This window comes from Ostrea edulis, chromosome 5, assembly GCF_947568905.1.
Source record: "Ostrea edulis chromosome 5, xbOstEdul1.1, whole genome shotgun sequence".
Lineage (NCBI taxonomy): Eukaryota > Metazoa > Mollusca > Bivalvia > Ostreida > Ostreidae > Ostrea > Ostrea edulis.
In genome coordinates this window covers 48,603,015-48,628,791 of record NC_079168.1, presented here as the reverse complement: position 1 = coordinate 48,628,791, position 25,777 = coordinate 48,603,015, and the positions used below count along the sequence as shown (strand labels likewise).

The following is a 25,777-nucleotide window of genomic DNA, read 5'->3' as shown; positions in this document are numbered from 1 at the left end:
ATCCTGTCAATTTCTCATCATTTACAGATAGGTGTTCGGAAAAAATCATTCTAAGTTCACATAATTTGTCAAAGTCTACATTTCAGAAATATGCTTTCACTTCTTGTGAAACTTTTTTAATGTTTAGAATGTACATTATCAAAGCAGAGTATCCCCTACCCTTTAAACTGGGCAAATTTAGAGGGAGGAGGTGATAGTACCTTGTTATAATCAGTAGAGGGAGGTGGTGATAGTACCTTGTTATGATCAGTAGAGGGAGGTGGTGATAGTACCTTGTTATGATCAGTAGAGGGAGGTGATAGTACCTTGTTATGATCAGTAGAGGGAGGTGATAGTACCTTGTTATGATCAGTAGAGGGAGGTGATGATAATACCTTGTTATGATCAGTAGAGGGAGGTGGTGATAGTACCTTGTTATGATCAGTAGAGGGAGGTGATAGTACCTTGTTATGATCAGTAGAGGGAGGTGGTAGTGCCTTGTTATGATCAGTAGAGGGAGGTGGTGATAGTACCTTGTTATGATCAGTAGAGGGAGGTGATAGTACCTTGTTATAATCAGTAGAGGGAGGTGATAGTACCTTGTTATAGTCAGTAGAGGGAGGTGATAGTACCTTGTTATGATCAGTAGAGGGAGGTGATAGTACCTTGTTATGATCAGTAGAGGGAGATGATAGTACCTTGTTATGATCAGTAGAGGGAGGTGGTGATAGTACCTTGTTATGATCAGTAGAGGGAGGTGGTGATAGTACCTTGTTATGATCAGTAGAGGGAGGTGATAGTACCTTGTTATGATCAGTAGAGGGAGGTGATAGTACCTTGTTATGATCAGTAGAGGGAGGTGGTGATAGTACCTTGTTATGATCAGTAGAGGGAGGTGATAGTACCTTGTTACGATCAGTAGAGGGAGGTGATAGTACCTTGTTATGATCAGTAGAGGGAGATGATAGTACCTTGTTATGATCAGTAGAGGGAGGTGGTGATAGTACCTTGTTATGATCAGTAGAGGGAGGTGGTGATAGTACCTTGTTATGATCAGTAGAGGGAGATGATAGTACCTTGTTATGATCAGTAGAGGGAGGTGGTGATAGTACCTTGTTATGATCAGTAGAGGGAGGTGATAGTACCTTGTTATGATCAGTAGAGGGAGGTGATAGTACCTTGTTATGGTCAGTAGAGGGAGGTGATAGTACCTTGTTATGATCAGTAGAGGGAGGTGATGATAGTACCTTGTTATGATCAGTAGAGGGAGGAGGTGATAGTACCTTGTTATGATCAGTAGAGGGAGGTGATAGTACCTTGTTATGATCAGTAGAGGGAGGTGATAGTACCTTGTTATGATCAGTAGAGGGAGGTGATAGTACCTTGTTATGATCAGTAGAGGGAGGTGGTGATAGTACCTTGTTATGATCAGTAGAGGGAGGTGATAGTACCTTGTTATGATCAGTAGAGGGAGGAGGTGATAGTACCTTGTTATGATCAGTAGAGGGAGGTGGTGATAGTACCTTGTTATGATCAGTAGAGGGAGGTGGTGATAGTACCTTGTTATGATCAGTAGAGGGAGGTGATAGTACCTTGTTATGATCAGTAGAGGGAGGTGATAGTACCTTGTTATGATCAGTAGAGGGAGGTGGTGATAGTACCTTGTTATGATCAGTAGAGGGAGGTGATAGTACCTTGTTATGATCAGTAGAGGGAGGTGGTAGTGCCTTGTTATAGTCAGTAGAGGGAGGTGATAGTACCTTGTCATGATCAGTAGAGGGAGATGATAGTACCTTGTTATGATCAGTAGAGGGAGGTGATAGTACCTTGTTATGATCAGTAGAGGGAGGTGATAGTACCTTGTTATGGTCAGTAGAGGGAGGTGATAGTACCTTGTTATGATCAGTAGAGAGAGGAGGTGATAGTACCTTGTTATGATCAGTAGAGGGAGGAGGGAGATCCTTCAGCCATGACAGTTTATCACACTCCACTTTATCCATGTGGACCCATTTTCTGTCAGGTTTAATGGGCAAGTCCAATTCTTCAACTTCTGAAAAATAAACTGTATTAAGTCATAATTGGTCATATAGATGTACAAACAAATGAATTGTAAATCTCAAAAAAAAAATCTTTATATCTGAGTTAAGTACAGGTTTATACATGTACATTTAATAATTATACAAACAAAATATTTTTTCTCCAGTACTGATTATCATCCCCTCAGATAAATATGAAATAAACGTTTTTTGCATTAATTCAAAGCTTTTTTTTATCTTATGGTTACCAAGTTACAGTGTAGATATAATTGAAGATAAAATAAATATAGTGATAAGGTACCTGTACTACTCTGTTTTGATTTAAAGGGTTCAGATTGTGCTGTCTCCATTGACTCTGGCAGGTGGGGAGAAGGCATATGTTCTGAAGAGGACTCTTTGTTCCTCTTTGATGCCAAAAAACTCACCAATTTTGGGTCTATAAATCAATAAAACATCAATAAAAGCCTGAAGTGTCCATGAAACATGAATCCATCTAATAAAATGCTGAATCCCTTCCTTTTTACCTGGATCAATCTCAGTAGGGAAAAGTGTAAAGAATTTTATTTGGTGGATCCAATAAATAGGGAGTGGATTCAACTACCATTATCTGGATAAAATAATAAATTGCTGAATCAACTCCCTATTTATTTAGATCCACCTAATAAAATGTTTAATCCACACCCTGCTGAGTCCCACTCACCTTAATTGTGTACATTTTGTTTGGCATTTTAAAAAATGATATTCAAAAAATTGAAATTATACTGATTAAGGCTGTAGTGATGAATAAAGATTTAATTACATGAACACACTCTGAAACAAAGGCACACAGATGATAATCCTGACAGATAGACATAAAGATCAATCATGTAATGCAGAGTTCCTCCTAACATCATCCAAAAAAAAGTAATTTTACATCTAACATAAGAACTATAACTCTCCTTGTGTTGACAGAAAACTACCATCACACAGGATTTGTCGCTAACACTAGCCTGGTAGCCCATAGCTCGTAAAACTTCAACTGGACTAATTAATCGTTATATAAGTAGCAAGGTGGGTCACTAATCTAATTCATAGCAGTAATCTAATTTAGATTTTTTCATTGTTTGAATTACAGGATTTAGCTTCTGAATATTTTTTTAATAAACTTCTCATAATAGGAGAGGGCAAATCCCCTCCACCCACTCTTGCTACTAAATTCAACCAGCTGCCACTGGCAGCCAGGTTAGTACATCAAAGACTGAGCAAGTACAATTAATTCCATAACTAGTGGGATGGCCTCCCTTACTTATATGTTATTGCCAAACCCTGCTAGTGTATCGTTTAAGAGAGATATGAAGTGAGGTAAGAATATATTCAGTGGAAGGTATCTAATGCACCTTAAGCATAGAAAATCAGTCTGCAACATGAAAATTTGTAACAGGAAGGGAGACTGAGATTCAAATGTAAATTCCCTGAACTCTGTAAAGATACTGATTGAACTTGAATGACCCCCATATTCCTCCTTTTTAAATCTCTTAACATCAAGAAGAATGTCCCTTCTTTCTACATGTATCAAGTCAAGGGACATGGTTCAAAATTTCCTATATAAAACTAGCAAAATGCAAGTTGGAATATCTAAACCGTGAGTTAAAAATTTGGTAACTCCTAAAATCTTGCTAGTTGATACCCCCCCCCCCCCCCCCCCCCCCCCCCCCCGAACTGTTCACTAGATTTAAGAAATAAATTTCATTTTTTGAAAATACATTAGGGTATGGACTGCGACTCTCCACACAGGCATACTTCATGAGGTGTGTTAGCACTTCATCAAAAGTATGCTGGCATGAAGCATTGCAGTGCATACCCTCATGTTTTTTTCAAACATTGAAGTTTAATATTTCTGATATTTTCATTATGCTTTCATTTCTGTTGGAATTCCCAGCTGTTAAAATAGATGTTCTACATTTATCAAGATTTATACATGCATTGTTCACAACTGCATCATATTCATGAGGAAATGGCTATCATTACATCTGGTAAAGAGATCAAAGGCAGAAACATGGAAAATGTAAATATTGTTAAATGCACATTTTGTTTTGCAGAATCCTGTTGATATTTAACTGTTGGAAATGTTTATATGGCATGTAATAAAAAGAAACTTATGAAAAGCAAAGTCCCTTTTTTAACATTACAATAGTGCAGTATGATTTTGACACATGTTTAGAATGATATTAAGGTGTGTAGCAGGATGGGAGAAAATGCAATGGACCAGATTGGGATTCAAACCTGGGCCCCCTGAGTTCTCTAGTCAGGTGCTCTACTAACTAAGCTATCTGGCCACCGGCAATCGAACCCGGCTGAGAGCTACATTCCTCCCTCCTTAAATGTCTTTGTCTTCGAAGACATGACCCAGATTCTTTTGCTCCTGTCAGGACTTTCATTTGCAAGTCCAGGGGTGGTCAACAACACCAAGTGTAACAGGAAGGGAGAAAATGCAACAGACCAGACTGGGATTCGAACCCAGGCCCCCTGAATTCTCTAGTCGGGTGCTCTACCAACTGAGCTATCTGGCCACCGGCCATCGAACCTGGCTGACCACTACAGGTGTAACTAAACACTCAGCATGTTTGGCAAATTTACAGTTCATATTTATTAGATGAAAGTAAATGAAATCCTAACTGCAATCCGAACAAATTTACAATGAACACATAGTATCTTAAGGATGTTGGTACCTAGCATTTGCAAGAGTTTATTTCTTTCCTCCTGAATTTCCTCTGAAGTAAGGGAAGCCAATTTGCTTATATTTTCATGATGAATTTTCTGGGCCTCTTCTTCACCAAAGGTTGCACTGAGTCCAATTCCTTTTATGATGTTGGAACTACTTTCCTTTGAAACATGTGCACCTACTCCATTTTCTTCTGAAAAACATTGTATGAACTTGTCTATTAAAGATGAGCATTTACTTTGAATGTATGCTGGAGAATATGGTATCTTGGTTTTAAATCAGATTACATACACCACATCCTCAAAAGCTTCAGATATCAATAAGATAATTGATATGAATGCATGTTAAAACCGTAGAAATTTCATGTACATCAGACTCTCTCTGATAAAATTCCAAAAATTTCATTTCATGATTAAGAAAAAGTGTTTATATCAATGCTTGCCTGATACAATGACCTCCATATCAGGTGGTTTTTCTTTTACTTTCACCACTAGTCCAAAATCACTGGCAGACATTTTGGACATCTGTTGTGCAAACAGACTTTTGGGTTTCTTGTTATGATCTGTCTTATCCTATTTATAAAAAAAAGTTTCTCAACCACACTGTTCACAAAATATTGGCCCACTGATTCTAGAGGACTTTATTTGGTCAACCATAACAATCTTTACCATTTTTTAATTATTTCCCCTGGAAAGGGGTCACACTCTATTTTCTATAAATTAGAAATGTAACACGCAGGGAGAAAACGCAACAGACTAGACCGGGATTCGAACCCAGGACCCCTGAATCTCTAGTCAGGTGCTTTACCAACTGAACTATCTGGCCACCGGCAATTGAACCTGGCTGACCGCTACAGAAACAAGAGACTCATTAACCACACTCTTTGCTGCAATTGGCTCTAGTGACTCCTCTTTGGAAGGGCTGTGACAGTGTCATGCTTTGTTTGAAAAAAAAATTGAATCTTCAAGAATGCTTTCTATAAAGTTTGGTTGAGTAGTTCAGTTACCTGTTCCAAATTTCCTCTGTGTATAACCTTTGGAAATCCTGATGAACACTCCAGTACAGAAGTGAGTGGCTGTATGTTCCTAGTATCTCGCTCCTGTTGGTCAAAGACAGGAAACTTATCTACAAATCTTTTAATATTTTTTTCCATTATTTATATAAGTGAAAATTATCAATTTTATTGCAATTAATTCATTTATCTTTGATCCAAAAAAATGGACTTAAAGGGAAATAAATCAGACTTACATCTTACTTGGACGGGCTATCAAATGTTAGATATTAATTCCCATGTCTAAACATATACATGACCACCCCAAAACATTTCATTTGTGTCCCATAGACCCAAAAATATGCAATGTGGTGGTAAACTGGTAATATGTACACAGCCATATGAGTATGTAGAACCTACCACAATTTTGGTAAGTACTGCGGCCATATGTCGGTCTTGCTCTGGTAAATACAGAAAATAAACATTAGCAAAGAAAGAGAAAAGGCTTAAATTCTTGGAATTTCTTTGGTTAAATTTTCTTTCAAATTCATTCAAAAGCAAAATAATAATGTTGAATACAAATCCATTCTTTCCTTATCAGTATACAGGTCAAATTACAGTTATGGGCAAATATCTTTCTTTAAATTAGGCTAATGAAACTTACTGTCAATTCTTGCCTCTGGGTCATCTTCTTCAACTCCTTTTGCAGAGGCTTCTCTTGATGCAGAGAACCTGCTTTTCTTGTGAGGAATATTAGGCCCTTCCTGACCAGATTTAGGTTTAGTGGGTGGTAGACCTTTATATGAAATTCAGATGTGGCTGTTATGATAAGTTAATCTCTCTCTCTTAAGTTCATAAGTAAAACAAGAGGGCCACATTGCTTACCTGAGTCACCTTGGCCCATATTTAAAGATTTTTCCTACATATTTCCATGTAAAACTTTGATCCCTATTGTGGTCCCAACTTACCCCCCAAAGAAAGGGGGTGGCATAGGGCATAATTTTTACAAATTTTAATCTGTACTATGTCAGAAAGCTTTCATGTAAATGTAAACATTTCTGGCCCAGTGGTTCTTGAGAAGATTTTTAAAGATTTTCCATATATATTTTTATGTTAAACTTTTAACAAACTTGAATCCGCACTATGTCAGGAAGCTTTCATATCAATTTCAGCTCTTCTGGCCCGGTGGTTCTTGAGAAAATGATTTTTAAATGACCCCACCATATTTTTGGGATTATCTCCACTTTGAAGAGGGCATGACCCTTCATTTGAAAAACACTTCAATTCCCTTCACCTAAACATGGTTTGTGCCAAGTTTGGTTGAAAATGGCCCAGTGGTTCTGGAGAAGAAGATGAAAATGTGAAAAGTTTACAACAACAACAACTATGCCAATGACGATGAAAACGGACAAATTTCGATCAGAAAAGCTCACTTGAGCTCAAGTGAGCTAAAAAAACCCTGTAAATTAAAGAAAAATTGTCCAATCAATATGAAAATACCAGGTGCACATCATCACATGGTGAGTAATGAACGTACAATTTTCAGAAAAATCCATTTACTAGTTTCTTAGAACATGTACAACAAAATCATGTCTACAGACATACAGAGAGATGGCCTGATTCCATTATACCCCCCCCCCCCAACTTTGTGGGTGAGGGGTATAAATATATAAGAACATGGTACGATTGTCAAGTCCAGTCCAAAGACTATTTCTACCTACGTAGGTACTTATAGCTACGTAGGTATTTAAACCTACTCCAGGTAGCTATTTTTACCTACTTTTTCCTTTACTTGTATTTCGTGGCCAAGCGCAGGAACGGCGCAATATGGCGTGTACAAAATTCTTGATTCACTTACACTGACGATGAATACCACAAAAATATTGGACAAAAATGATTACTTTCTAACTTTTCAAATTTGCATCAATAACAGCACCCAGTTCCATTTTCTATGAGTTTAGGATCAAAGCTACGTGAGAAAAAGTGTAGAATGTCTAATAAATCTGTATCAATTCTAAAGTTTACCTTCATGCAGTTTTACATTAAAGGTTTTTGGGGCGAATTTTCATGCATTTCCTCTGCATTCTCCACCCTCGTAAAGTATTCAAATTTACACTCTGAATTTTACCGTGCACATGATACATGAAACAACTGACCTGTTTAAAAGATGCACTTTAATTATAATTTATTATTATTTTCAAAAACAGGTAAAAGTAAGTAGAAGTAGCTACTTTAAGTAGGTTTAAATACCTTAGCTGCAATAATGTAGCCCTATCCAATTTTTTTTTATTCTGACATTTTCGGGATAGGGCTACAATTCCATAGGATCTCCGTAATGGTGCAAAATAATTTTATGAATAACCGATAATAAACTCTGTGTATTAGTCCCAAATGTTGTTTACACCAAAAGGAGTACCAACTTTGTGCTCGGGCATGTCTAATAAAGGTGTTTGTCATTAAATATAATGTACAGCATGCAAAATTCTTCGTCTGCTCTGCTATGCTTGTTATCGCGAGATCTTGTAGGTGGATCTAATGAAAGCCTAAACATTGACAATCAGCGCAAAAATGTAGTTACTCGAGCCACTTCGACAAAGAAAGGAAAATCATATTGTTGCAGAAAGAATTTACACTCTGCTGTTCGGTTTTTAACTTGATATTTAATTCAAACCTTTTCAATACCGACGAAATAGCTTTCACCTCCATACTTGTCCATTGATGTAAATACTACCTTATATGGCATATGCAAATGACTTGACAATCGGAAGTTGAAACTTCAGTACATCAAACATGGCGCACAAATATGAATCGAGGAATTGGAATTTATCGAAATTGTTGAAAACGGTAGAATAGAGCCTCACAAATCTAAAGTTGAAGGTTGTAAATTTATATATTGACTAAGAAACATAGAATATCATTTTATTTACGTAAAGAAAGTCAGGAAATGTTTAGCATGAGCGCAAATATTGCGGGAGTGAATCACTCCCGCATTTGCACCATTACGGAGATCCTAAGGAGTTGTAGCCCTCTCCCTAAAAAAAAAAAAAAAAAAAAAAAATCAGAGAGGGCTACATTATTGCAGCTATAAATACCTATGTAGCTATTAATAGCTACATAGGTAGAAATAGTCTTTGGACTGGACCTGATTGTGTACATAAAAAGTCCAAAAAGTTTCTGTTATATGTGATATGAATTAAGCTTGATCTGTGTTTTAAAGAAGTTAAATATATCGATTATATATTTAAAGTTATTGCTTAGAGATAATCGCGTTTTTGCGAGAAGATCTCGCTATAGGGGAAGTGTAATCTCAGCGAGATTCGTCGAGGCTGGATATTTGGAAGAGGCGTCAGTCCAAATATCCAGCCTCAACGAATCTCGCTGAGATTAGGGGAAGTGTTCCCAACCTGATAAACAGAAGATATAAACAGAGCTCTATGTGCACTCGTCTAACGGTAGCACAATCTACATATTAGAGGGCGAAGCCCTCTCACGGCCCAAAGGGCCGTGAGAGCGGCCCAAAGGGCCGTGAGAGCGGAGCTCTCCCTATAGGTAACACGTATATACATGTTTAAAAGGAAAATATAGGGAAATAATGAAAAATTAAACCATACCTATGGAAAATTTTTAGTACCAATGGTGTCGATTCGAATATTAGTGCGTGGACATGTATTTCTCCATTTTGAATCTCGTCTACCCTAGTTTACGTCGTTCTGAGATGTTACATAAAATCCGTAAAAGCATGTAAATCTTATTTTCTTAATCATATATAATCACTCCACGATTAACGCCATGTTTGGTGTGGTTCAAACGCTATGTTTGTAAATTCGCTAAATAACGACGGTGAATATGACGTCACAATGTACTGTTTACATCAATACGCCAGTTTCGAGATACGAACTCTTCTGTATAGGAGGTGCATTTAGTGGAACTTTGAATGCCTAAGTGGGACAGAGTGGATATGCAGCCAACGAGGAAGACGATGAAATGTATTAAAAGCGGCTTCTCTTTAAATATGTAAATGTGGGAAATACTAAATACTATCGAAAGAAATGTTTTACCGAAGAGGAAACATACAAACAATGTCATATTTGCAAGAAATATCTTGGATATAGTACTTATGACCAGCAAAATAACGTGATAGGATAAGAATTCTATGTATTTAATTACTCCCTAAATACTTATCAATTACTTAGTTTGTGTATCAGTCGAATTCGGGTTATCAAACAGCGTATGAGAAACTTACTGAGTACATTCACTTACGCTGTGATGAATATCTGTCCCACTCCCGCGAGTAAACAAATTCTTTCGCGACTTACTATGTACGAGAGTTCTCCAAAGGGAAATAACTCGGACGTATCTCGAAACCGGCGTATTGCGTTATATTTCCCGTGTTCAATAATTATATAGGAGGATTAAATGTCCAAAAGGATGCTTTGATACAGCTCCGTCCTCGTGCTAACTTCGGGTTGTTTTTTGTCTTGTTTTGGATATAGATACTAATCATAGTCTAATGCCAAAACTTTTTTGCTTCGCCCTCAAACACGGTCACGCCGTAAAACATATTAACACTTGAAATTGTAACTAAACAATAAATTACCATCTATATCAACCACATCTTTTTCAACGCAACCAATTGATTGGATGGTCTTTCTTTTATCTGGCTTCCTAACAACACTAGCGGCACTCTGTTCTTTTTTAGAAAGGAATTCTTGCTGAAATTTCAACAAGTCATCTTCAGTCTCCCCGGGTTTTGGACGTGGAATCATGTTAAGAATATAAAATCTTCGCTGTCGATGTCATGTGAATTTAGAAAATGCTCACTAGGCCATTAATAAAATTCCTTTGAGTTTGGCTGGATTGCTTTAAAGGGGGCTGCCATATTTACAATGCCCGGATGATATTACCATGAAAATATCTCGTACATATTAAATTCGGATGTTTTTTCTTAAAATAATCATATATAAAAGTTAATCGATACTTTATTTGGAAGATATAAAACTTACTGAATATCATCAATCGTGTTTTATTATCGTTCTAAACCCAAATATCCCCTGGAAATTTTCTATCAAAGTACGAATTAATTTTAATTATCTTTACTTCCGGTGTTTCTATAGCGACGTTTACAGACATTGAAAGGTAAGATGCTTCGCACCTTGATACTGTACATATTTTTTTATTTGTCCATATTTCCAAGAAGTGTATTTAAAATGCGTGCATATGGTACATTTGACACATGTTAATATTGATGATAATTCCAAAGATCCAAGATAATTTGATGACCAATATCAGAGACATATAGGCTATTTAATGTCTCTGCCAATATATTAGGTATGCTATCCACTTTAATCATATTTATATTGCCATATATATCTGCAATAATCCGACTGTAGGGACAGAATGACAGAGGTTGATGTTCCTCAGACCCGGCCCCCTGAGCCACTTAGTATTCATATTATAAAGGCATCAAATCTGGTAAGAAACATACTAATATTTTATTGTGAAAATCTTATTATAAACTCATTATATATCATCGATTATAACTGTAATATGCTGATGGAGCGACTGTTAGAGCGAGTGCAGCTACATGTATATGAGCGGATCCAGAAATTTTATCCAAGGAAGTGGGTTCCACCCCATGCAATTTTAAGGGGTCCAATTGAAACTATGGATTAACGTGTTGAAGTGCATACAAATAGGCAAATATATTTATTTTCTACCTAGCCCATCGGTGATGGGTTCAGACCCTCCATCCTCCCTCATATATACATGCCTGACATCACCTTTACAAATGGAATTAAAGATATGTGATTTAAAAGAAAACAGGAAAGATCTGTGGTGTAAAGAAAATTGCTCAATAGGATAATAAAAATCACTATTAATGGTTAGGTGGGTATTATCCAAAATACATATCTAATAATCCTCATGTACAGGGTGTAGCATTGACGTATAGTAAGAGCGCTGGCTATTATGTTGGTGGTGCTCCTGTTTAGGCAAGTGCAGCAAAGGTAAAGTATCAGATCTAGAAAGTTTTTAAAGGGGACAGTTTTGATCCAGAATTGTATATTTTGTGCTAAATGGGGAGGGTGTGTGTGTTGCAGACCCCAAGATGGCAGAAAATGACTTTTTTGCAAAACTTTTCAATCAGTTGGAAGTTGCAGACCCTATATCTCCCTCCTTCACCCTCTAGGTCTGCCACTGTTAAATGTATGTATACACGTATCAACACTTCGCCGCAAGTTATGTCCCTTTGCGGGGTCAGCCAAAGGTCAATCGGTGAAAAACCAAGTTTTCCTTCTTTACCTTACCAAATGTAAGATGTTATTACTTTGAATTTTAGCCAATTACCAAGTTTTCATACAAGTTAATGGGTTGCCCCAATCTGGGGAATATTGTAGTTTACTGCAATTGATGGAAAAATAACAGATGTCAAAGCTACAGATAGGAAAATTACAAAGGCCAAAGTAGGGAAATACGATTTTTATCCGGGAGATGGCGGACAAGGGATTTAACTTTCGCGAAGTGTTGATATGTGTATTGGTGTAGTGAAATTGAGCTAAAATATTTATTATAAACCCATAATTTATTCTAACATATCAACATTTTCACCTATGAGGTTCAGAACAGTTCTGAACATAAGGATGGGGTCAAAAGCATTGTGTTTATTAGAAATGAAATTGCACTACTGCTTCATCATTGATTCTCAAAGCTTGTTTCAACCAAATATTTTCTGACTTTCCTAAGACCATATGCTGAACAACATTTTAAAGCCAAAAAACAAAAATTGTAATTTATCACGTTAAGTAATTGGGAATAAACAGACATTTTGAGTATCAATTTCTTTGTTGTTTTATGTCTGTTCAAGAATCTCTCACTCATATTTGGGATGCCGCCAGCTGTAGGTGAAGAGCCACAAAATTTGATCAATGTATGGTGCTCAAGGTCATAGCAGTGGGGGTTAGTTGTGAAAAAAAACCTCCATTTTAAAGTTCATACCCTTTTTAAGGTTTCATTTCTAAGAAAAAACATCTTGGGTAATATTGTATTGAGCTGGAGATCGAACCCATTTGTAATTTGTTTTTATGAATTGATATACATTTGTTTAATAAATTACTTAGTACACGATTGGAAATTATAATTTCAATTTTTTTTAGTTGAAACCATGAAGTTAGTTATTATCAATATAAAAGGAAAAATTTTACACAAATTGAAATTGCAAATCATAATTGGCACTGATGACTAGTTACATGTCTGAAATTTAGTTGATTCCATATGTTAGTCAACTGTGTGCAATAGGACTTATATTTTGGTAAGGGTATGTAGAAATTGTGATGAAATAGATGAACCGCATGATATTTTAAATTAGTGTTTATTTGTGATATCATGCTGACTTCTTATATATTGAACCTAAGTGAGGGCCCATGAATGGTCAATCTATAACTATTGTTTCAAAATTACATACAAAATTCAAATTAAATTATTATTATGTGGGTTTTTTTCCCTTTGATTGTCAAAACTAGAAACTCATAAAGTAAACTTACTAATAAACTGGGTGGGGTTTTTTTGTTTATGGTATATATATATTTGTTTTATTACAAAACATGCTCTGCTGAAGATGATGTATATTTCAGAAATTGACAAAGATAGACAATGGGCAGGTAATGTCTTGATTTTGAGGACTGATGAGACATTATATTGCACGCTTCTGGTTCACGTTATTGCTGACTGTAAATAATTGTCATCAAATGAATATATAACTTCAAGACTTATTTCTGAAGATTGTATTCATTACAATATAGTATATATTGTTTGTGCAACATAAAAGTGTTGAAGTTCCGTTTGATATGAAATTTTCATACGCATGTGAAATGCATGTATTTTTTCAGAATTACAATATTACTCACTTTGTGGATTTAATAGATAAAAAGGCATGTCAACTTTGTATAGAAATTCTCACTGTATATCAAGACTAAATTAGTTGTGAAATTAACATTGTGGTCAGTTTTCTTCACATTTGACAATGAATAATATATGAAAATCACATATGGGTGAGAGACAGTAACCATAACACTTATAGTAATTTATTTTGTAATCAGTGAATAGTTTTACTGAATCTTTATTCCATATATTCAGAAATAGATTTATACAATTTCGAATTTTTCAACATCAATTTCATAATATCAAATGTATTTTCAATTTTACATATATAATATGGAAGTGTCGCCTTTACTTTTTAATGCATTCAGAGACCATCTTCAGGAACATCGGTAATAATACCTCCCACTTCACAGACTACCATTGTTTTTTTGTGTTCTTTCTTTGTAATGATTGCATGGACGTAGAAAAAATTGTGTCCTTGAGCTTAGCATGGGTGAATTCTTGATACAAACAGAGTGGACAGTTACAAGAGACATCGCTTTTATTAGTAGTGCCATTGTGTCATTAGTAAACCCAGCCATTATTTCTTAAAGTGAGACTGTAGCTGATTATTATTACATGACATCGCTTTTATTAGTATTATGTCATCGTGTCATTAGAAAACACATCCTTATTTTATAAAGTGAGACCATAGCTGATTATTATTACATGATTTTATCTTAATTGGCCAAATACAGGACTGTTATAAAACTGCAAGTGGTGTAAGTGTTTGATTTGTTGTATCACTGTGTTAATAGTTGGTTTTTAATTGTTGTAGAATTATGTTGTTGATTGAAAACAAATATTAAGTTTTGATTTACTTTTCTTAACATTCTAGGAAAAATAGTGTTGTTAATTATGGAGAATTAATTGTTAATGATTTGTGCTCAAAATACGTAAAACTCACTTTAATAACAAGGAAGGGTACCTGTTTGAAGTTTGGTTTTGGGAAGATTTAATTGATCTGAATTGCACTAAGTCTTAAAAATAAACATGAATTAGTTATTATTCTCAGTATCAATTACTTTTAACTGAATGTCAAGTCATATTGAGGAGGTATTTTAACACCATTGGTTGAGGGGAAAGAATTGAACTAAATAATGACTGAAAACTAACTCAGAATTAGAAAATATTTATTGTTAACATGCAATATATATATATATCTATCTATATATTAAAAGTTAATGTGTATATACATTAAAACAATTAATATACATATAGTCAGCTAGTTTAGGCTGTAAAATGGTTTTGGATGCATATGACTTGATTAATCAATGTAATAAACCCAAAATTAATGTTGAAAACAATCAACATATAATTCATATTCAGTTTTAATAATTTTTTTTTACAGAAAGGAACTAAAGGAGACAATGTCCAAATTACTGTTAAAGTGGAATTTGGTGAGAAGCAATTGGGGGAATCCCCTAAAGTCGACTGCGTTCCTGATACACCTGCAGAAATTGATTATACTGCCAACCTCAACTGTACTTTTGAGGACCCACTGGTTTTAGATGAAATTTCTTATAAACCAGTTGTGTGTATGTATTAGAAAATGAAGTACATATACAATGTTTCTCAATAATATATAATTTCTCATGACATTTCACATATAATTCACTTGCATTCTGTCTTGTTTCTACAAAAAACTTGGGCTGTATATATACCATATGTCTGATTTAGAGCTAGCATATTTTGATAGTTCCTGGTTGTTGCAAGTAAAAATGTAAAGTCAGCATTTAAAGTGTGTATTGCAGTAAGTTTTATAAATGGATATATACTTAGCAAAAAAGGAGAGAGAAATCTTTGGAACAATAATTAAGGTATCGAACCTGGGACCTAATTAATTTACATTTCTACTTAGGTGATCAAACCACTGAGCTACTCAGGCCAATATACAAAGTAATGAAATATTACTACAATATAAAAGTTAAACCTATTTCTGAAATCATACAAGAACTTTTCATATCGAGGAAATGAAAAAATGATTTTAGAGAAAATGTCGGAAACATCGCGTATGTCCTTAAGTGCACTGAGTGATGAGGTTACTCAATTTTATTTTTGTTGAATGGCTAGTACAGAGTATGTTGATCTTTCTGAATTCAGTGACTGTGACAGAAGTTTTACCAAAGGAAAAGAAGCAGAAGGAAGAGAAGACTGCCCAGCTGGGACAATGTACAGTGGATTTACTGCCCCTGGTCAAAGGTATCCATCTATATGATGAATTCAAATAACATTTTCATATCAATTAGAAATTAATATGTTTTTGATATATAAGTTTGCATCAGTGTATCCATTTTATACATTGTAAACAAATCCTGATGTGTTTTCATTCAAGTACATGTACTAGTCTTAAAAGCCCTTAAAATAATTCCACCCTCATGTGACATCATTAGACTTTGCAAAATCAATGATTTATTTAGATTTATTCATGAGAAGAACATAAATTTTGTTAGAGTCTTTTGAGATAGTTATTGTAAAAAAAAAAATCTTGTTAAACATAAACTATTTGAAAAGCCTAAGTATATGAATAATCAATGATATGTTTCAAAATGTTGAATCCAAGGTCAATAACTCTGTTTTCATTGGTTTCTTTATCAAGTCCATTATGCGATAGACTTCCTTTTATTTTTTACAGACATTTTGTAGATATATATTTTTGTAAAGAAACAGTTTCATGAAATTTTTGTTATAACCAGTTTTTGTGAAATTTTGATAATGCTAGCTGTTTAAGGAAAATTGCAAATTTCTGATGTTGATGCATGATTCTGTTTATGTATGTCTTACATCTTAAAAAGTGTGATGATCTATATATATTTTATTTGAGAATTTATTAGTTTTAACTCTAATAAATGGAAATAAATACACTTTCTATACTTTTATCAGATAATAATTCTGGTATGGAGTTACCTTAAATGTCTTGTTTTGTAGGTGCCACAAGACATCATTACAATCTGGTGATCAATCCATTGCCGGGCTCACCATTGGAGACAATTTCTCCTGAGAGCCCAAAGGTATTATACACATTCAATTTTTCAGTAATAGTATTTTATTGTTTTTCTTTAAGGACGTATATCACTCAAGTGAAAACTGTTATGAATTGTAAATGGAGGATATGTGCAATGATATTTTGAAATTAGAAACCTTAGCATTTACTTTATTTAGTAAAAAAAAAATATGCTGTTTTAGTAGAAAGTAATTAAGGGAGGGAGAGGGACCAAAACCCCTGTAAGATTCGATCTCATGATCTGTAGATTGGCAGTTATTAAAGCCACTGAGCTAACCAACTAGGCAAGGAAATCTAAAAGGACATGAAATATATGTTGCTGATATCTGTTTTTCCATTTATGGTTTCAAAGAAAGTCGGCCATTATTACAGTGTGTTATTCGTCCTTAAAGGTGGTAAACTAAGCTAATTTTAGAATTGATCTATGTACTTTTATGATCTGTAAGCAATGTTTGTGGTATCTTAGAGTACTGTGATGTGGGATTTTAATGATTTTGCAGCCAGAGATGGAGGTGGTGATTTCAGTTCAGGAGTCCTTGTTGGAGGGGACACAGATAAACAATGGGAACCTTATGACTTTGACAATTGAGACACTTTATGCTCCTCCTGAGACCTGGGCGATGACAGGCGCACAGTATGCGTATGCTGCTGCACTTCCCATCCCTGTGTCAGCAGATGTAAGTCTATATTAGTCATATATCCCTGTGTCAGCAGATGTAAGTCTACATTAGTCATATATCCCTGTGTCAGCAGATGTAAGTCTATATTAGTCATATATCCCTGTGTCAGCAGATGTAAGTCTATATTAGTCATATATCCCTGTGTCAGCAGATGTAAGTCTATATTAGTCATATATCCCTGTGTCAGCAGATGTAAGTCTATATTAGTCATATATCCCTGTGTCAGCAGATGTAAGTCTATATTAGTCATATATCCCTGTGTCAGCAGATGTAAGTCTATATTAGTCATATAACCCTGTGTCAGCAGATGTAAGTCTATATTAGTCATATATCCCTGTGTCAGCAGATGTAAGTCTATATTAGTCATATATCCCTGTGTCAGTAGATGTAAGTCTATATTAGTCATATATCCCTGTGTCAGTAGATGTAAGTCTATTATTAGCCATATATCCCTGTGTCAGCAGATGTAAGTCTATATTAGTCATATATGCTGTAAAGAGAACTTGCCATGAAGTAAAAAAAACAACAACCAAGGTTTCAGCAAACCTCAGGAGATCAGTTAGAATGTTTCAATATACTGTGGAATCATTAGAATTCGCGGTGGCTCAACTTTCGTGGAATTTGTGGGTACCCCTCACCCACAAATTTACATCCTCAATGAATAAAGACATTCCAGAGTTATCTTTCTTACAAATATATAAATTCACGAAATTACATCCCCACAAACCTGTAAAAATTCAGCAATCCACGAAAATTGGCCCCCACAAATTTAAATGATTCTACAGTAGTCTCAAATCTTTTCATTTATGTTCAGTCACTGTACATTTTGTGGGGAAATACAGAGTAAGCCAAAGTTTTACACTACATCAGGTGCTTTACATTATTATCAGTTAGAAATATCATACAATATGTTAGACCAACTTAATTTTTTGCCTTGATGTCTTTGGTGTAAAATGGTAGTGAATGTCATTTACTCATAACCATAAATTCATTAATTATAATTATGTTCATACATTATTTTAGCAAATCTTAAAGTGATTTTTTTTTGCATGCATGTATATACATGTATCATGATGAAAAAGAAATTAGATGTAATGATTTTTACTTGAATTGATAAAATTGTGATTGACTGCATAAATTGACTGTCTAATTTGATTTCAACAGAAAGAGTCACCAATTGTCTTTGCTAATGGAGCATTAAAGCCAAGCATTGACAAGGAAGCCCCCAATCGGCAGAAAAAGTGGGCGGTGCCAGGCTCGGCACAAGGAAACTCAGTGTACATTCCAGAGAGGTAATTCATTTGCATTAACATATCTTCACTTATTTTGATTTGAATTTTACAAGAGCAGTCTGATATACTGCAAATCTAGAATCTCTGTGCAACAAGAATTTCATGCAATTTACCCATACATAACTAGGGAAATGCCCTATTTCATGAAAATATCATGTATTTCATGTTTGATTATGATTTATTTTGAAAAATAAAAGAATCAGTAAATGATGGGGTATCTATATGCAAGTCTTGTAATTTGAAATGCTTTGATTTATTAATCATGATCATGTTTTTTAAAACAAGTTTTCTACCCCCTGACAATATTGATGATGAAGATGGTGAATTTAAGAATAAGGAAGAGAGGGATCATCGTCACGTGGCTGAAACAGAAAAGTTACGAGTGACCTGGAACACGGAAAGAAGATCTTATATGGATGCCATGGCAACCAAAAGGTAATGAAGATGTATAGATATGTATATGGAATATAAAACGACATATTTCTTGAAAACCTTTTACAAACATGAAAATTCACCAAAATCATGTGGTCCCTTTCTTCTATCTTACTGAAGATTGAAAAGAATATGCATCAGCTTTCCAAATTGAAATATGTGGTATTGTAATTGTATTTTCAGAATTTTGAAATCTTAAGGTTATGTTCTGTCCTAATTTTGAAGACAAGGAATGGCAAATAATAACCTGTTTTAATTGATTGTTGTTTAATGAGAGGTGAAATCTCTACTTACGCAGCTTCCAGGATAAGATAGCCAAATGTAGGTACTGGCCAGTGGAGGTCATGAGGTTACCACAACCAGCTGCTGCCAAGGGCAAAAAGGTGAAATCAAAAGAGACGCATAACAGTGTCATTATTTTATCATTCATATGTAGGACATAGGTGGTAAATTTATCAAATATGAAGTTATTAATATTTAACTCATTAAAAATTAATATTGTTTCAAGTTCAACTCACTTATATCATTTTTTATTGTTACTGTGCAGTGTATTAATGAACAGTATTAATAAGATGTCATTAATGTAATCACACTGAGACATGTTTGACCTTGACCCTTAACAGTCCCAGAATGCCACTACAGTTGTAAGTTCAAGTCTCCAATAGGTCACTATAATGCAAAGTTATAGAATAAATTGTGCACAGCTCTACACAAATTTGAAAATTTTTTTACATTACATGTAAACCAAAATTTATGTAATATGTGTTTCCCCTATACTAACAAAAACCATGTGTAAGATCCACTCTAGCTGTAATAATGTAGCCCTTATCCAATTTTTTTTTTATTCTGACGTTTTCGACCTCTCCCTAAAAAAAAAAAAAAAAAAAAAAAAAAAAAAATCAGAGAGGGCTACATTATTGCAGCTAGATCCACTCACTTGCTGATCATAGATATTCAAAGAATTGTTTTCCTTCATATTCTCCAGCATTCTATAGTGGTAGGTATTTCTGACAATAATTCAATCCTACATCTTTCCAAATTTGTGCCTGTTGTTCATTGGAGTTTTGTGTGTTGTCATTTCAAACAACTCAATACTGAACATATTACTACACATTCTTTGACATTGGGCAATTATGGTCTGTGCTTTTTACTGTCATTTAATAAATCCAGGATTTGAATATACTTTAAAAAATTGTTGAGACAATTCTAAATCTCAGAAGTCCACAAGAGGATTTTTTTCAAATGTTATTGTTCATACAATATGTGTTATTAGATGATACAATCACTTTCATTAATTTACAAAATGATGTGAACGTCATATTATGTCTGCTTCACCTTGAAGATCTCTTTGTGATTCTATGCACTTAGACATGGGTTAAGGACCACCTTGTCGATGTAAATGAGATGTTTTTAACTTTGTATATTACATGTAAATCCCATCAGTAGCACACAACATGAGTCTGTTGTTGGAGTCTATTGTAGTATAGGGATATACAGTGTAAGTGGTGATACTATCTCTATACATATAGATTGATTTTTTGCTTATATCCAGATTTTCCTCACTGTTTGGTCGATATTTATAATCAAATATCACAACACTTCATATGAATTTTCTTTTACGCAGATTACATGTATAACCAATACAAAGTTGGTGTGTTTAGTTTATACATGCATAAGGTTTTATGGATTAAGGTCAGGACTCATATTGTTCGTGTGTCTGTCACCATTTCTATGCATTTCTTACAATATTGTATTAGGGTACTTCATGTAATTTTACTTCATCAAATATGTATCAGACTTCAATTGTTCAAAATTGTCCTAAAATTTGATCATAAATGATGATTCATGAAATAATGGAATTAGAGCATATTTACTTAAAAGTACAGTGGCTCTTAATTTTTGGGCAAGTGCATAGATATTTGACATACATATGTAGCAGGCCAAATTGGAAAAAAGTAGTATTGACCTTAACATCCAATTTTTTTTACCTCTAATTTAATTTTGAATGCTAAATAGGGGAAACACATAAAATGTATATAGTTTTATCATACCTCTATAATACCCAGTAGAGTACTTATTTCATATTTACTTCTTTGAAGAATACTGTATGCCATAAATACCTTTTATTCTGCATTATTCTGTACTCTAGCCGTGGTCATTAACTGTTCATAATAGAATTTTCTCAAATAGATTACTAACAAATTCTATAACAATACACATTAAAATTCTCATTGCACAAAATTGTATGGTAGTCTTAAATTACTTGATCTAACTCTTTCAAAAACTTAAATTATGTAATGTTTTTGCTAAAAACAGCAGATGTATTTATTTTTAAGATGAAATTGTATCAAAATTAAAAAAAAATGTTGATTTTGTGTAACGTTTGGATAATTGAATTTCATTTGAATATGATATACATATATATGAGAGAGAGAGGGAGAGAGAGAGAATACCTCTCAACTTCTCCTAGTTAATGTTCAGATTTTTAAAACTGTCCACTATAATTCAATACCAGGATACTAAAAGCAGCAGAGAGGTCAATTGAAACTAAGGGTGTCCTGTGGTCTCCTTGTTGCCAAGCAAATAGAATTAATTCTTATTTGAAATTTATAGCAAAAGGTTCATTCTTTGGTCTGTAAATGAAAAACATATCAGATTATTAAAACATATTCCAAAGATAAACATTATCATGGTTTGACCATTTCCCTTTGATTGAAACAGAGGCTTAAACTGTAGTTTTTAACTTCATGCATGTATGGCTGTGGGCATGTTACCTATTTTATTATTATTTTGCTTCCTATATGATGTAGCTTTCATACTTCATATATTACTAGCTTTTGACCATTTAATGTTTTGCATACAGCCAGGCCTAGGGGGAGGGAAGTTGAAGGTTGGTCTGTGTGTATGCCATTGTGTTTCCTTGGATAATCCCATGTAGATAATTTGTGGGTATTCACTCTTCCTATAACTTTCCATTCCCACCTGTTAGATGTTAATTTACTTCAGTTAACCATGTATTTCCTCTGAAATTAGAGCACTTTTTATTTTTGAAAGCATTAAATTTATAGTTATATGCTTTTGATTTTTCTTGCTTTAGTATTTCCCCTGGCCTTGAGACAATAAAGCATAAATGATCTCACTTTTGACCAAGTTTCACTTTCTCACTATTTATTACATTTATTAATCAATATATATTCCTTTAATTCATAACAGAGATTTTGTTCAAAAGTGAGCTCCTCTAAGTTTATTGGCTCCTGAGGGCCAGTAGTAGTGATATATTAGGTATAATTAGGTCGCTTTTCTGTAATGATCAGAAGTATTTCAGGGGAGATAATTAATATCTAGATATTCCTGTTTCCCTAGAAAATTATAACTCAACCTTTCTGAATTTGGTTTTTGAAGTAGAATCATCTTATTTACCAGTCAATTTGTTGTCAATTAAATCTATATGGAAGTATATTTTGGATGAAAATAAAATACATTAATTGGTTAAAAATTGTTAATATGGTTTTTGCATTTTTTCACTAACAAAGGACACAATCTGAATGTATAATGTAATTTGTAATTTTACTTTTTGATAGTCTGCCTGTACCAACTGAATGGACAATCTGAAGCATACTGGCTTCTTCAAATTATTCTAATTTATATGTTTTACTGATATTTTATATTCATGTATATAAATTAAGTTGTATGGATTCTGCTGAGCTCAATGCTCTTGAAAATTGATACAGAAAACTTGAGTGTGTTTGTTAGATGAAGCTGTACATGCCATGTATGGGTTCTCCAGAGATAATTATCTTATAATGTGTGAACATATAAGAAATACATATATTATTAATGAATTGCTATCAATTTTTTTTCCTTATAAATTCACACCTTTTTATGAATTTAGTTAATTTTTCTCCAAAACAAGTTTTGATTTATAACAATTATACCCTAGCTATTTGTAGAAGACCTAAATTTAATTACCAAATTCACTATTAACTGGACTCCAAACAGGAAAAAATACCTCTTTCAAATTGTCTGAAGTTTGAACATGCTTTAAATTGTTTAAATTTACATCTGACTTTTCTGTATAGGTTATGCTCTAGTCTAGAACTTTATCATGCTTATGAGTGGTATTATAAACCTATTCCTCTCCTGGTTCAGTTGCATTGTCTCATTTGAATAACATGCAAGTCATAATGTCTCAGCAATGAAACAATTGTCTTATATATAAATATTACTCACAGTTTGTGTCCTTTTTTTTCATTTGCTTGACAAAATTATAGCTCATGAGTCTTTAAACTTTCATGTCTTTCTATTTTCCTTTGTTATGTTATTTGAAAAACTAAAATCCCAGAGTGAAGTTTGATAACATTTTCCTTGACTTTGACAGGATGATGAAGGCTCGATCAGTTACCATGGCGTGGCTTTTGTCAACTTGGCACCACTGCTGTACCCAGGAGGTGGGTACCAATTAAGAGAACCGGTTTTAAACAAGAAAGTCTTACAGAACTTAATTATATTTTGACAAAGAGAGTTGTAAAGATACACAATATAGTTGTTATATGGTATATGCCTGATAGGATGCATTGTCATGCACTGAATCAAGCAAATGATATTCAGTAAAACATGCATTAACCTTATTTGTGGTAACAATTATCTTGATTTATACAATATACTGAACTTAATAAATCTTTTATTTTTCTTCTTTGCAGTAAAGAGAATAAGAGGTGCATACAAAGTGCATGCATATACTGATCATGCTATGCATGAAAAGGTTAGTGTATATCTATAATTTGGGCCAGAGTACAATATATTTTAGGATGATAATTTTCTTTAAAATTATGCATATTATTTGAAAAGATGCACATTATTCTATCTAAGAACATTAAAATTATTTACACCAATTGACCCTTATTTTCTGAGGTCAAGGTCACCAGCTCACACAGGGATTTGTAACTAAGTGCTATTTCATTTAAACACTATATCGCCCTTGATTCTTAATGTGTTAATTAACGTATCTCCTTTACCAAAGGACAATTTGAATAAATAAAAGTTTTAGTGGGGGACATGGAAATTATGGTTCATTAAAAGTCTAATTTAGTAGGAGGGATTATATAAAACAAATTACAATTTTGATAAGTAATTTACTTTATCACAAATAAATATATTCCCCACCATTTTCTTTCAGATGGCAAAAATTAGCAGTAATCTAAGCTGTTTGGGTTTAGAAAGTATAGGTCACATGCATCAACCACAATCAAACAGAAATTTGTTAATTATAAGATTAGTGTTTGTATATACATAAAAATAATTCTGGTTGATACATGCAGCCCTTGTTTTATATTGGAAAAATTGCCCAAAAAATTGAAATTTAATTTGAACAACTTTATGATGTCATATTCCAAAATTGGATTCAATTGGGGTGAAAATCAAGGTATATTTTTGATCCATAATTTCAACATGGAAAAGACTGAATTTAAGAGAAATTAAAAAAAACCTTAAGACTCAGGGCTACAAATGACTGCTGTTGTTACACCTCTAAGTCCTTCAATGAATAACAGGTATCTTACTGATTGAGACTGTACATCACCAACCTGTAGTCTGATTAAAACAACAGTATGGTATTGAGGGGAAAATATTCTTCATCTTGATAAAGACTGTTAAACTTGACTGGAAATCAAATTCTTCTATGTAAACTTTATTCATGTTGCAGACAAAGAGAAAGACTGGCTTTGGGGAGGAGGCAGGCAAAATTGCCTTTAACATCTTGAATAGAAACAGTGCCTCTCCATTCCCAAAGAAAGCTGGAAAAGAGGGAGCTGAAAAGAAAGAGAAAGAAGTTAAAAAGGGGGTGAGTGTATATATGTAATGAAACTATCATTGACAAAACTTATCCAAGTTCATGCAGTGAAAATTCAGATTCTGATAATGATCAAAGTATAACACTCTTAAAAGAATATTCACCAGACTCTAACAAATCAAGGAGGAATGCTACACCAGAGAAATATTATGTGGATGAAAAGTGGAGGATATGTACAACAATATTTTGAAATTGAAAACTTTCAAATTCACTTTATGTAGTCAAAAAAATGCAGTTTTAGTTCAAAGTAATCTGAAAATGTTTTTAAATCCCTGATGGACTTGAACCCATGATCTACAGTTCAGCAGTCAATATACCAACCTACTGAGTTTATAACTCAGCTAGGTATTTGATATAAAAAGGAATAGACAAATATTGCTGATATTCATATTTTCATCCATGTTTTAAAAGAGAGTCGGCCACTCTGATGATGTAGTACACCTCCTTAAAACATAGCAGTAGAACTGCTCTCTGCGGGCAAAAATGGTCTATCCCAATATTTTCCCAGAGAGCTGCAGTTCTGCAGCTAAATAAACATGATTCTATCATCATGAATGGTAGTCTTGGTACTAGATCAACTAAACAATTTTCTAAATGTCTCTCTCTCTCTCCTCTCTCTCCTCTCTCTCTCTCTCTCTCTCTCTCTCTTTGAATTTCAAAAAAAGCTGCAAGAATTTATGTTTTAATATTTATGATTAAGTATGATACAAATGCTGTCTAAGCTTTTCATATTTTTGTTTCAATATCATTCTCTGGTGAAATGGAAATGGGGTGTATCACTACATCATGAAATTTTCTTGTAGCATAGTGAAAAAATACAGGTAAAATAAACCCACAGAAAATAGATCTTGATTTTAAAAAAAACCTAAATTCCATGATAAAGGAAAATTTATGTTGTGC

At 33.9% G+C, this 25,777-nt stretch overlaps 2 protein-coding genes across 14 annotated transcripts in view; one reads left to right on the top strand and one right to left on the bottom strand.

The window, feature by feature from the left end:
* LOC125652826 (RNA polymerase II-associated protein 1-like) overlaps window positions 1-10,603 on the bottom strand; it is a 42,364-nt gene extending 31,761 nt beyond the window's left edge. Inside the window, exons 1-8 of the mRNA XM_048882249.2 lie at window positions 10,305-10,603; window positions 6,372-6,503; window positions 6,128-6,168; window positions 5,723-5,815; window positions 5,159-5,288; window positions 4,724-4,909; window positions 2,317-2,451; window positions 1,908-2,029 (exon numbers count right to left, since the gene is read on the bottom strand). Of these exons, the coding sequence (XP_048738206.2) occupies window positions 1,908-2,029; window positions 2,317-2,451; window positions 4,724-4,909; window positions 5,159-5,288; window positions 5,723-5,815; window positions 6,128-6,168; window positions 6,372-6,503; window positions 10,305-10,473 (1,008 nt within the window). The 5' untranslated portion in view covers window positions 10,474-10,603. The remainder of the gene's footprint in view (window positions 1-1,907; window positions 2,030-2,316; window positions 2,452-4,723; window positions 4,910-5,158; window positions 5,289-5,722; window positions 5,816-6,127; window positions 6,169-6,371; window positions 6,504-10,304) is intronic.
* A 198-nt stretch (window positions 10,604-10,801) lies between these two features.
* LOC125652827 (cilia- and flagella-associated protein 70-like) overlaps window positions 10,802-25,777 on the top strand; it is a 29,289-nt gene continuing 14,313 nt past the window's right edge. For 2 of the 13 annotated variants that reach the window (XM_056164670.1, XM_056164668.1), the window contains exons 1-12: window positions 10,802-10,843; window positions 11,098-11,179; window positions 14,973-15,159; window positions 15,725-15,823; window positions 16,550-16,632; window positions 17,126-17,302; window positions 18,470-18,597; window positions 18,883-19,032; window positions 19,328-19,412; window positions 23,408-23,477; window positions 23,730-23,791; window positions 24,731-24,868. In XM_056164670.1, coding sequence (XP_056020645.1) covers window positions 11,105-11,179; window positions 14,973-15,159; window positions 15,725-15,823; window positions 16,550-16,632; window positions 17,126-17,302; window positions 18,470-18,597; window positions 18,883-19,032; window positions 19,328-19,412; window positions 23,408-23,477; window positions 23,730-23,791; window positions 24,731-24,868 — 1,254 coding nt within the window. In that variant the 5' untranslated portion in view covers window positions 10,802-10,843; window positions 11,098-11,104. Of the gene's footprint in view, window positions 10,844-11,097; window positions 11,180-13,335; window positions 13,363-13,950; window positions 13,972-14,325; window positions 14,344-14,972; window positions 15,160-15,724; window positions 15,824-16,549; window positions 16,633-17,125; window positions 17,303-18,469; window positions 18,598-18,882; window positions 19,033-19,327; window positions 19,413-19,652; window positions 19,674-21,892; window positions 21,920-23,407; window positions 23,478-23,729; window positions 23,792-24,730; window positions 24,869-25,680; window positions 25,699-25,777 lie in introns of those variants that run through there. The other 11 variants (XM_056164660.1, XM_056164662.1, XM_056164661.1 and 8 more) reach the window with 11 other exon arrangements.